The sequence below is a fragment of the Lactuca sativa genome, chromosome 2 (genome assembly GCF_002870075.4).
Source record: "Lactuca sativa cultivar Salinas chromosome 2, Lsat_Salinas_v11, whole genome shotgun sequence".
NCBI classification, from domain to species: domain Eukaryota; kingdom Viridiplantae; phylum Streptophyta; class Magnoliopsida; order Asterales; family Asteraceae; genus Lactuca; species Lactuca sativa.
Genome location: NC_056624.2, coordinates 210,317,651 through 210,331,041, shown reverse-complemented (window position 1 = coordinate 210,331,041; position 13,391 = coordinate 210,317,651). Strand labels below are relative to the sequence as shown.

The 13,391-nt window shown below is 32.7% G+C and overlaps 1 protein-coding gene across 1 annotated transcript; it reads left to right on the top strand.

Annotated features, from left to right (window-relative positions):
- The first annotated feature begins 333 nt into the window (after nt 1-333).
- On the top strand, nt 334-1,498 carry LOC111888267 (putative F-box protein At3g16210). Its single transcript, XM_023884407.2, has one exon. It carries the CDS (start codon nt 372-374, stop codon nt 1,410-1,412), a length of 1,041 nt encoding a protein of 346 aa, XP_023740175.2. The 5' UTR covers nt 334-371; the 3' UTR covers nt 1,413-1,498.
- Nucleotides 1,499-13,391: the final 11,893 nt, after the last annotated feature.

The following is a 13,391-nucleotide window of genomic DNA, read 5'->3' as shown; positions in this document are numbered from 1 at the left end:
AGTTAAATGTCATTTTATACAATATTAATATAGTGTTTATTATAAGTTTTAATCAAATGAATTTATAAATTCTAATGCATAAAATGAGAGACTTTCCGATCGCCTATAAATAGAATTTCCTTAATCAAATATAACATTTCCATTTTATTACATGATTGAGATGAGATTATAAACACAGCTTTTCGTGCAATTAATATCTAAAAAGTTCATAAAGATAAAAATAATTAGACTTTTATTTGCATTTCAAATTAATTGCTTTTAAAGGAAGGAGATTGATTTATATGCCTAAACCCTAATCATACTTTTAAACCCATATCTTCTTTCTTGCAGCGCAATTTTCTTCCGTCTTCCGTCGCCATTCTAATTTTCCGATGGCCGGCATCGATATACCTGATAACATTCTTCACAATATACTTGTTCGACTTCCGGCAAAGTCCTTACTGCGTTTTAGATGCGTATCCAGACACTGGAATCGTCTGATTACTGATCCTTACTTTATGAAGTCGAGATCACGTCGAATGATCATCCTCCCCACCTCACCTCTTCATCTTATCGACGACAATGTATCAACCAACGACCAAGATCATTCGATAGTCAAGCTTCCTTTTCCTTTTCGACACCAAGAAGGTACAGATGTCACCGTTGTAGGAACCTTTAATGGGATAGTCCTTTTAGTTCTTAGTGATCAGTTCCAAAACCCTCATATGATTCTATACAATCCATTGACCCGGGCGTCGAAGGAAATCCCGGATCCACCGTATCCATTTAATGGTGCCACCTATGCATTTGGATTTGGCTATGGTGCAATCCCAGATGACCTGAAAATTGTTCGAATTGAAGTTCATGACGATTTCTATGGCGACTGGAACACTTTCGATGTCTTCGATCTTAAAAAGAGTTCATGGATCACACGAAAAGACTTCTCTCCAAAATATGGGTTTCACGAAGATATCGGTGGTACGTTTCTAAACGGATTCTTATATTGGGTTGCTTACAAATATGACATGGTGGTGATCTTGTGTCTGAATATTAAGGTGATGGTGGTTTCAAAGATAGATATACCTGATCGATGTCATTGCACTCTTTTGGGTTCAATAAATGGATGTCTTTGCATCATCAGCATGATCAGGTTTAACAGATTTGATGTCTTGTTGATGAAGGAACATAACTCATGGTCCAAAGCGTTTTCATTCAGATTCGGTTTAAAATGTATTAATTGGCGCAACCTGTTTTACCCAATTTCTATTTTGGATCATGGAAGAATCATTATGATGGATGGCTCGTTCCGGATCTTTATCTATGACACATTAAAACGATCGTGTAAATCGATAAGTCTTAAAAATTTTCGATCGATATATGGCATTGAATACATAGAGAGTCTGGTTTCACCTTCATATATGTGTTTTGTTTGATATTAATTTTGGCTTTGGCATTTAGTTGCATTTCGATTTGGATACATTTCGATTTGCTAGGATTCCATGTTGTTTATCTTATTGTCTCTTAATCAAGATTTGGATATGAAAATGTTTCTTATAAGCTTTGGGGCTGAGTTTTATATATAAGGAAGAATAAGGTTGTCTTAAGAGGATTTGAAGCCCGGAACAAAATAAAAAATAAAGTCCTTCATAACAGGCATACAATTTTTTTTTTGGTAGAGAAGGCAACATCTCCGAAAAAATTTATTAATTAGAATTTTTTTATTAATTATTATGTTTTTTAATATAGATCATATTTTTGTTGCCGGAAGAAAAATATGATTTATATTCCTAGTTTTTTATTTAATTTTTGTTTTATCTTCTGAAAAATAAAAATTATAAATCTCTTAAAACAACAACTAAATCTAACAGCCGATTAAAGGAAATGAGTAGTGACCAATTATAAAATTTGTCTAGGACTATTTGTTTACTTCTTTTTTATCTATGATTAATCAAATAAAATAATATTTTTTAGAATGATATGTGTAATAAACTTTGAGGAATTCCATAATTTACTTCTATTTTAATTTTATTAAAAGAGTAGTTTTTTTTTATTACACGTGTCACTTTTTTATGTACTTGAACGCATCTTATTTTCTGGATTTTTTGATTTATTTAATATTAGGTGTGAGACTCATGTATTATATGAGTTTATTTTTTTTAAAATTAAATATGAAATTTTAACAATTTTAAATGTTTGAATTTATAAGAAAAATGAGAATTTTTTTGAATTATTAAAATTAATGAGGTTTTAATGTATTGAATACATTACATATATAAACCCTATCTAATAAATACCTTACATATATATTACCTTACATATTAAAATGACAAGTGGAAAATAGAAAATTTAAAAATTTTAGAAAATACCATGCACCCAAATGAAGGAGAAGAGGACATGTGACAAAAAGTTCTTTATTTATTAGAGAGGATTTCACTTGTTATTTCGTAATTAATCAAATAATAGTAATAAATAATAAATTTAATTAATTTTTTCATTCCATTAATAATTCCGTAATTTAAAGAAAATATATGTTGTCTTCCTGTTTCTTTTATTGATATCACACTATTCATAATTTCCATAAAATCAATCAATGTCCGCTTAATTTTAGGTAACCATAATCGTTTAAGAAAATCAAATCATCAAGAATCTCGCCAATCGTTCAAATATCAAACGACAATCCCCTAAATCTCAACATATATCTCTTCAAATCCACCATTTCGCCTCCTCCATCATCGTAACAATCCCACATTATCCTTATGAAAAAAAACCTAAAATCTTTGTAATAACAAATTTGAAAGATTTGACGTGATGAACTGAAGCTGAACCGAAGCTATTATCCACTCGTGCACGCACCCTGTTTTGATGTTAGGGTTTGCTACTTCTTGGATAACAGACACATGTAATAATTCCTCTCTTATTTTCCTATGTTTTATTTGTTTTTTTCTTAAATCATTATTTTTAATGTGCCAATCGGTTTTTACCGTCTCCGATGACTAGGAGTTGTTGTCAAAAAACCATTCATATGTCATTACCAAGTATTACACAAATGCATACACATAGGGAGAACTAACAAGTAGCAGTCACTAAATTGGGTATGTATCGGTTGATTTTATTTGTTTTTTGAAAGATCCATCACTTTCAGTAAACAACAACATGCCATCAGATTAGCAAAGTGCTCATGTAGATCTGAAGTTGATTTGCTTCTTAATATTGTGTAGTCGTTTTGTAGTCTTTTTCTTTAATCAATGTATAAGTTGATCCAACTTTAATTTAATCTAATTTTAGTGTTGGAATGGAAGTTGGAAGTTGAAATCAACATGTTGTCAATGGAAGGATCATATAATCCTTCTTTGGGATACCTATAATTTCTCTGGTAATCTTCTTCTTGATTCTTCCATGACCTACATTTTTTTATCCTTTCTCATCTTAATTGTACTGAAGGACTAATTGTTTGGTATATGTTTTTATAGGTATTTGATTCATCAAAAAATTTGAAGAAATTTGTTTCAGGTTAAAAGGTCTATCTGATGTTGCAAAATAACTCTTTATACAGGTTCGTAAAACTGTTTTGAAATGCTTAGTGCTTGAAAAATCAAAAATATGCAATTATTTAGAATTACTTCATTGTTTGTGTAATTGCAGGTTCAAGAAGCTACACATGGAAGTGTTTTAAGGTTGTCTCATAGGCAGTTATGTAACGCCCTTTTTTGAATCGTTTCCTAATGCGGGGTGGTGACCCGAAGACTGAGTATCATCAGGCTTAGGTGTAACACCCGTAGATCTGGGCTAGTCAATTTAGAGATAATAGGGGTCGAAAACGAATTTTCGACAAAATATTATTTAGAATAAATAATCTTAACCAATTTATAGAATATGTCTCAAGGGTTCCGTACATATAAAGAACGCCGAAATCCGAGTTATGACGAAGAAGTTATGGTCCGTCGAACTTTTACGGCAAAATCGGCACGACACCGGGAGACGTAAATAGTGAATATTTGATAAAAGACTTTTAGACTTAGTGATCTAAACAAAAGTTGTAGTATACATTAAACCGAGAACGTCCATAAAAAGAACGTCGAAATCTGAATTCGTATGAGGAAGTTATGAATTTTTTAAGATTTGACATAGCAGTGCATGACCCGAAACTCGAATTTTAGTTCGAGCGGTTTTCGGCCTACGCGACCTAAATGAGAGTTGAATATCTCATTAATAGGAACTCGATAAAAAGACAGACGAAAACGGAGTCTGTATGTAGAAATTATGAATTTTACGCGGACATTTAATAGTATAATATCCTCCTACTATTAAATTTAATATCAGTCAAGATTTAGCCGATAGAGTCTAAATGAAAGTTGTAGATCTTGTTTTTACCTATGCGTGGATATAAAACGGAGCTCGTATGCAAACGTTACGGGGTTTAGAAGTCGGCAGAGTGTTGTGCGAAATCGGGTGACGTGGCTGAATATGGGCCAACGCTTTCTCCTTAAGGCAAGCCACCAGATGGTGACACCTGGCCATGGACTTGACGAGTAGGACCTCCTACTCGACGAGTAGAGCAGGATTCCAGCCTATAAATAGAGGTGTCGGGTTCCCTCATTCTTCACCAGATGGTGACACCAGGCCATGGACTTGACGAGTAGGACCTCCTACTCGACGAGTAGAGCAGGATTCCAGCCTATAAATAGAGGTGTCGGGTTCCCTCATTCTTCACACCATCCCAACTTCATTTTCTCTCTCTATACTCTCTCTAGCCTCCCTTAAGCCCCCTAAAGTCTAGGTAAACCCCCTAGCACCCAAAGGAAGCCCCGAGGCTCCCGGAGTCCCGAGAAAAGAGCCTTTCGGCTCGGGAACGCTGCTCCAGCGAAGCCCGGTTTTGCGAAAAATATGTTGCAAGTGAGCTACGCCTACCCTATCTTTAGTATATCTTATGTTTTAATATAATAATGTTATTAGGACCTTATAATAAATATTTGGTCTATTATTATGAGTTATATAAGTGTCGCTATAATATCTTTTAACCACTCGCGGTATGGGGAATCTGGTTTAAAGGGCCGCATAGGGTTGTTGGATTTCAGAAGTGTTGTATGCCAAAATGGTCCTGTCCACCGGTGTTTTATGTCTAGCCCCTGTCTATATATACTGGTTGAGAAATATTGTTTCATGCTTATATAACAGTAATAATAACAAGAATATTAACTAGTCTATGTGAATATTAGACTAAACTCTAGTGGTAATGATACTAGGTTTTATCAAAGGAAAATTAGTCACGGTGAATATTAGACTAAACTCTAGTGGTAATGATCATTATTCTCAAGTTATTCCAAGGGGTTTTTGGTGTTGTGTGAACCATTTGAGGTGCAAAACTTGGGGCACTTGGCTCTTAAAGGTTAAAGACTTCAAGCTCCATCAAAAGGTATGTCATTCTACAAGATTCTTGTGTTGTATATACTTCTTGTTATGCTAGTTAGGATGAAACCTTGGAATATTGAATATTTGCATGTATATTAGAGAAAACATAGATCCAAGGTTTATAGGGTTGCATGTACACCAAGGGAGTGTTAGAATGCTCAACACCCTTTAGTGGTATCAGAGCCTAGGCTTGTTTTCAATTATACTTGATGCAACTTATTTTTCAAAACCAAGAATCTGCCCAGACTGAAAACTCGACGAGTTCTGGCCAAAAACTCGACGAGTTCATGAGTTAAAGCATGAACTCGACGAGTTCCTTATAGAACTTGATGAGTTGGTCTTCCAGTTTGCATATTTTCGAGTTTTTTGGCTGGAATTGGACTAGGAACATTACCCTAAGCTGTTTTTGAACTTATAAATCTGTTTTTGATGTGGTAATGTTCATGCTAATCCAATTTCAAAGATAATTTTCAATAGATTCATGTTTTGTATTAGTTTAACGGTTAGGCTAATTTCATGAAAAATTGTTTGATTTGAATTATTTTGTTCTTATGAGTTGATTTAGATTAATAGGAAAGTTATGTGATAATGTGTTTTCAATCCGAATTGATCTAAAAGTTGTTCATAATATGTGTTTTTGTAACTTGTCCTCAAGTTATATGAAAAATCACATTTATGATTTTTAAAACTCATAAGATTTCCATAAGTTATAAAAATGAAGAGTCTCATTTTGTAAATGCTTTAAAGTCTTCCATAACTTGTCCTCAAGTTATGGAACTTGAAGAGTTTTTCATTAAAACTACTTTAAACTCATAAGTTATGGAATTGAATAGTTTTTGAATTGTTCAAAACTTGACCTCAAGTTTTGGAATTTATAAAGTTTCCCCTCATGAATACTTTAATTCCAAGGTAAACCTTTAGAATTTTAAAAGTTAAAATTCAACCTTTATACTATTATAATATTAATATTTAATAATTATATATATATATATATATATGTATATATAAGAACAAAGTCAATCTTACCGTTAGTAGGCCTCATTCACGAAGCCGGTCTATAAAGGGGTATAAGGTTACTACCTATAAAATGGCAGTTTAATGGGTGTCCTCTCTCACCCACCGCTTCCTTGACTGGTGGATGGTCGTTAGCCGAACGGGTAGGACAAGAGTATAATTCTCCCTTCATTAAAAGTATAATGATAAATACTAAGTAACTAACCACTTATAAGTTCTCAATCTTAGCTACTTAGGAAAATGTGAATTTGGTGCTAACCCATGAAATTACACTTTGCACCTTGCTTAAGTTGTTAGTGGAGCGTGTGTGGTTAACCGACACACTAAATTAGATTTAACAAGGTTTGCAAAGGGTGGCTTAAGGTTTATCATAGATCAGTGGAGTGCGTGTGGATTTGGTGATAAAAAATAAGAGTACCAAGTATATTTACATGGTTATTCACACCTTGTTTTGTGATCCTCGACATCCCAGTCACAAAACTTGAGAGGGCACAATCGAGATTTAAACATGCTATTGAAAAGTTCAATGAATCTCAAAAGATCTAGGAGTTTCAAACTAATAAAAACCTAATTCCTATTTCGTTTTTCATGGTGGAAATTGGTGAATCGTCATTCACCTACCTTCAAATATTTTATAGCTTGGATTACGGCATCCCTCTACCAAGTTATAAAATATTGTGTTGGGTCCTAGCCTTAATATTTCATTTTGGGTGTTCTATTAAGGACTTTAAGTTAACTAACTTGAATTTCTCCCATTGTAGATGTCTGGTTCAAACAATTATGATCTTCCCAAATCTCTTGGAACAAACTTTCCTAATGAAAATGATGTTCTGTGGTTGGATAATGGAAATCATACTTCTCTTCCTCCACCCCCTCTAATTATTCTCCCTAACCCACAAGTTCTTGAATAGTTCAAGGTCACTCAAGCCCTATTGGCAAGCAAAGTCTATGTGTTCTCACATCTTGGAGATGAAGTAACATATTGACAAGCCGGGAGAGTTGGGTGTCAAAGTATTTAGGAAGTTGGTTGTTGACTAGGGTCTTCAATCACTTTCTAAGTCACATAGTGAGTTCCTTTAGGACTACTATATGACAGACCATGACATGACCCTTAATGATCTTACCTATTTGCTCGATGCTGCTGAATCAAAAATGATTTGGAGCACTGGTAAAGCAAATTTGATTAGAAGATCAACTTCCCAAACTTCCATGGACATCGACTATGGTAACACTGGATATCCAGAAAAGCTTTCTCTTCCCAATGGAAAGGGATCGACCATAGTCAACTTGGTTGACTAAATGGTACAGAGAAAGGCTAAGTATGAGATAGTCCCATGTACCATTACCAAAGAGTCCATATGTTTCTATTGCCAAAGGAAGGGGCATTGGTTGCGAAGCTTCCCTATTCACCTGAAATATCATGAGGATGGTAAAGTCAAAAAGTTTCATTCTGCTTTAGGTAAGTCCACTATCTAACTCTGTTAAGTTTATAATTGTTGATTCTTAATACATGATGTGACTAGATTACATTTTGATGTATGGCAGGATCAAACAAAGGGAAGGAAACTTAAAGGAAGAGTATGCTGAGTCTGATCGCGAATATGGATTTCAATCGCATGATTTGAAGATTGGATTTTTGAGCTGCTGCTTAGGAGTTATGATAGATTGCTAGGAAATATGTAATAGCATAGTTTTCATTTAAAGTTGCATTGTAAGGAAAAAGTTTTTTCCGCATTTTATAAATAAAATTTTGTTTTATCTTATTATATCTCCTTACAATGGCATTTATGAAAAAAATTGATGTTTGTATGTTTCTAGCAATATTGGAAATATGAATTTGATTCTTTCTTTTGTGGTAGTGCCTAAATTTACCAAATAAGGAAAGATTCTCATCACCCAAGTTTCAATTTGATAGAAACTTGGAATCATGCAAGCTGTATTATATGATGAATGAGAATTTTCATCTTTGGAAAGTTAAGACTAATTCCTTGCTCACATGTATATGTGAGTCAAGTGAAGGACTAAGGGATCGAGTATACATTCTTGTGCACTGGTCAAGTCTACCACAAAAGATCGATAAGACTATTCGTCATGATTTACTAAAGCTTAGTAAATATGGTTATACTTACAAGTTTAAGTATAATTATGAAACATTGGAAAAGTTTCGATGTATGGGAGAACGAATGAGAAGAATCAAATTAGGCAGAAAGATAAAAGTTTCTCAAATCTGAAAAGATGTGAGAGTACTTTTGTATCATGTTTTGTGATCATCTTAATGATTGCGAAATCCTATCATAATTAGTCCTCTAAGGACATCTTAGTACATTCCTATGGCTAAGAAGAGGAATCTTGAATTGTTGAAATGGTTAAATCAAGAAGATGAGTCATACTTCGTTCCAAAACAATTCTTAGAGTCATACTCCAAGATTGTAACTTGAGTGACACATATCTTAATGAAGGCTTATAACACTTGTCAAATGTAGATTAAAAGGTTTTCTACTTTGGTACATTTGAAATTAGTAAGTTGTGATGTTTTGGATAAAACAAAGACCAACTAAGGCCAATTATGTGAAGTGTTTGTCTTGATAAAGAATCCGCACTATCTCTTGAATATTTGTCTGTCGAGGAATGGTTCTTGGCAAGAGAGTCTTATATGTCAAAAAGACAGTGGGAGTCTTAAAGATCCTGAAAGAGTTTCAAGAACTAATCAAGAATAAAATTTGTAGTTTATCACTAGCACACGACTTGAGGTTTGTAACCTATCGTGTTGACATATTCTATTTCCTTGCCCATTTCAATTAAAGTTGACTATGCATCTGAGTTCTACAAGTTCTCAACTGTTTGCATAACAACCTGGAAGAAATGGTAGGCCTTGTGCTACCAAGTGGCAAGAAGTTAAGATTGCACAAGTTCAGTCCATATGAGTTTAGATTTGTCACTAACCTTGTCTTCTGATTATGGTTTTGACAAATTCACATGGATAGGAACACATACACCATAAAGTCTAAGTGTCATAAGGTTTATCTCCGATGCATGAAAATGATGGTGAGGAAACGCTTTCACTAAGTAGATTTTAAGTAGATAGAAATTGTGATATTTGCATTCTCAAAGTCGTTAGTGGAGCGTGTGTGGGTAATTGACACACTAACATAGACTTGTGAGAAATGGCAAAGGTCTAAACAATTGAGACTATGATTATGACATCCCTTTTCATAGTTCTAAAAATTGTTTAGACACACATGTGAGCTATCTATGGAAAGGTGTATGATTCTGATAAAGCTTTATCAAAACATCTCGTATCGGAAATCTGAACTTTTGTAAGAAAGTCAATAACGTATTGATTTCTAGAAGTCTAGCTGATTTCTGAGTACATGTCAAAGCTAGTGGGATCATAAGTGTTAATAATCATCATGTTAGTGGGAGCAGGATAATTATGATAAGTGTTGCATGTTAGCAATGTTAATTATAGAAAACAAAACTTTCAATTGAGAAAAGTTGTTTTGCTATAATTAAGGGAGGGGAAATTATACTTCATTTCAATTCTAAAAGCTTAGATTGAGATTTTAGTCATCTTTAGTCAATGATATATATATATATATATATATATATATATATATATATATATATATATATATATATATATATATATATATATATATATATATGAATTTTATGTTGGAATGGTTCAACATAAGGAAATTCTATATATATTGCATTCTCAAATTCAATTATGATTACGACATCCCTCTTCATAGTCGAATTATGAAAACATGGCAAATAAAAAATATTGTAGCAAAAGACTGATCTAGAATCATGTCTTTATGTGAGACATCATGAATCGTGTCCCATATGCTTCAGATATAGGATCGATTGCATGTGCTATAATATTCATCTGTTCTAAATTCTTCCAAATGCCTATGATATTAAGAGGGAAAAAGTACTAGAATTGGATATAACTAAAGTGATTAAGCAATTTTCGAGGACAATGTAAGTTTTACATAAGATTGGTTGCTTATGGACAGTTGGAATTATGGTGCAAATTCTTGGAAAGGACCATACTGAAAAGAGGCAACTCTTGTTCAGAAGTGATAGTCAAAATGGGATTATGGAAATGTCTCCATAGGTGGAAGGTATTCAATATGTGTAAGATTAGAAAAACTTAATGCAAAAAGGATGTTCAAATGAATGTACTTCGAATTTGAGACTTCGTTTCCATGGATCGATCTCCATTTGAGTACTTTGTAATGTCTGTTGCCAAGTCTTTGTGATTTTGTGCATAGTCATTGCAAGAGGATCAATGCATATAAGTTTGGAATCTAACATATTTCGGTAAATGGGAGGAATTTGTAATTCTTACATTTACGATAAGGTTTTGGGATTGTGAAATGAGAATCATTGAAATTATGTTCAATTCATCTATTCCACAAAGTAAGGATCATAGACAAACATAGTGTGCATACTTGATGTATGGTATAACTATTGTTTGGACAAACATAGTGTGCATGCTTGGAGCATGGCATGACTATTGTTTTAATTGAAGTATTAAGATTTGAAACATTATGCAATGAATAATGTGTAATAAAATATGGTGATAAATAAAAGGTGTTCTATTTATATTCATAAGTTCTAAGACCATATTGGATTCAATTATTCTTGTGTTTCACTTTGCATGTTTTGACTTCCAGAATAACTAGGTCATTCTTCCCGAATGACTAAGTTATTCAAACCATCCACAGTCGATAATACGTTGAAAGTAAGTATTAAGGCAAGACTGCCATGAATTGGGTTTGTAGATGTCTAAGGTGCTGGACATAGTAAGAGTTGCTACAACATTCATGAGTGCTCCTTGAATGAGATTCGAGTATTTGATTAAACCCATGCTCATTTGACTCACTTCATGGATTTTATCACGAGTGAATCATGAGACGATTATATCTTGTATTGTTTAAACCTAGAGATATGAGTTGTTGACTATGAGTTGGTTATACATTGATTGTACGAAAACGCATTGGTAACTCGATGTTATAAAACGTGCCTTTGTGTATGATTCCACAAATAGTAGAAAAAGCATATAAGCCGAAGTTTATCCATTCCCTTTACCCTTGGAGGGATAAAAGTGATATCTGTGGGCCCCTCGATGATTTAGTGATGACATCCCTAAGTGCTTGGCCAAGCCTGGACTAATATGATTTGTTCAATTAGTTAGTCATCATAAACCGGAAATCGGGAAACAACAAATGGACAGAGAGAATGATTATAATCCATGTCTCGGTCCATATGATATCTAAAATGGAGGAATATATGATCCCTTATCTATTGGACAAGTCATTGACTAGGTCAGAGTTCGACAATGACTTTAAGAGCTATGATTGCTAGTCGGGTTTTGGAGTCATACGCAATAATAGTTTTAGACTTATCCAAGTGGGAGACTGTTGGATTAGTGTCTAAGTCCATAACTAAAATTGGTATGTACTTGACCCGATTTGGCATGGTCCATTTGGGTTGCATGACATCAGAACAATTAGATAGACAAAATGAGAAAAAGGATACTTATGATTTATATTAATATATTATAAGTTCTAATATATTAATATGGAATCATATTATTTAATTAGTATTGATCAAGAATTAATTTAATGATAAAAAGGAACTAATTAAATATGGACTATTATATATATATATATATATATATATATATATATATATATATATATATATATATATATATATATATATATATATATATATATATATATATATATATATATATATATATATATATATATATATATATATATATACTAGTTGGTATTAAATGTAAAAGGAAATTACATTGCTTATATTGGTAAAGGAGTAGAGTCATTGTTATTTCCATACAGTTTCTACCTTATAATTCTAATATATTTCTCCTTTATTTTAGGATTTTAAAAAATATTTCAAGGCTAATCCTGGATACTCTATCTTGTCCGAATAAGGATGGTAGAAGTTTTGCAAATTTCATCGATAAAAGATAAAATTGAACAAAAATTATTGCAAAATTCTAGTAGTGCCTCCTATTCCAACAAAAAAAAATCATAAAACAAATACATCCTTAGACAACAATGCTACTGAAAGTCAAACTTAGATATTATCACTTTATGAAAAATAAAGTTGGTTTTGACTCCCCACTGGACTTCAAAGAATACAAGCTAAATTGTCTTTGTGTATTAGGCCACAACTATTCCACAAAGGCCACAACTATTGGCGACTCTTCAATCAATATACAATCAGCTTTCACTAACCTGTACTCATAAATCAAAATCAAGAAAAAATGTGATAAAAATAACAAATTTATAAGAGAATGAAATTTAAGCATCGGTAATCATGTGCCAGGGCAGTGATTTCTCTTGCAGAAATAGTAAGGGAATCCAAAACGTGCGAGGAATCCAGGATTTCATTTGCTTTTGATAAAAATAAATTCTTTAAACTGCAATAAGGCTCTAACAAATCTTCAACTGTGTCATATGTCCCTCAGTATCTATGTTTTCCCCAATCCAATGGCCATATATTCGGTCCATATAATTATATCCATGCTTCCAAGTGCCTTCCCTTCTTAAATGCACTCCACTTATCAAGTTTTTACATGACAAGATTATTGGGCCTCCTTTATGTTCAAAAAAAATTTCACTCTTCATCATACACTGAACGTTTTTCATACCCAACTATAAAAACTATAATTTGAAATACCACGAAAAATATAAAAATATAAAATGAAACAATTATGAACTTAAATGGCTCATTACCTCTCTCTCTCTCTCTCTCTCTCTCTCTATATATATATATATATATATATATATATATATATATATATATATATATATATATATACACTATAAAGAAGTCGTTAAAAATTTGGTTTCAAATCAATAATCAAAAAACAATTCTATGGAAAATCATAAGTGATCAGTGACCAGGTAAATATATTGTACAACAGTTTCAAAAGAAAAACA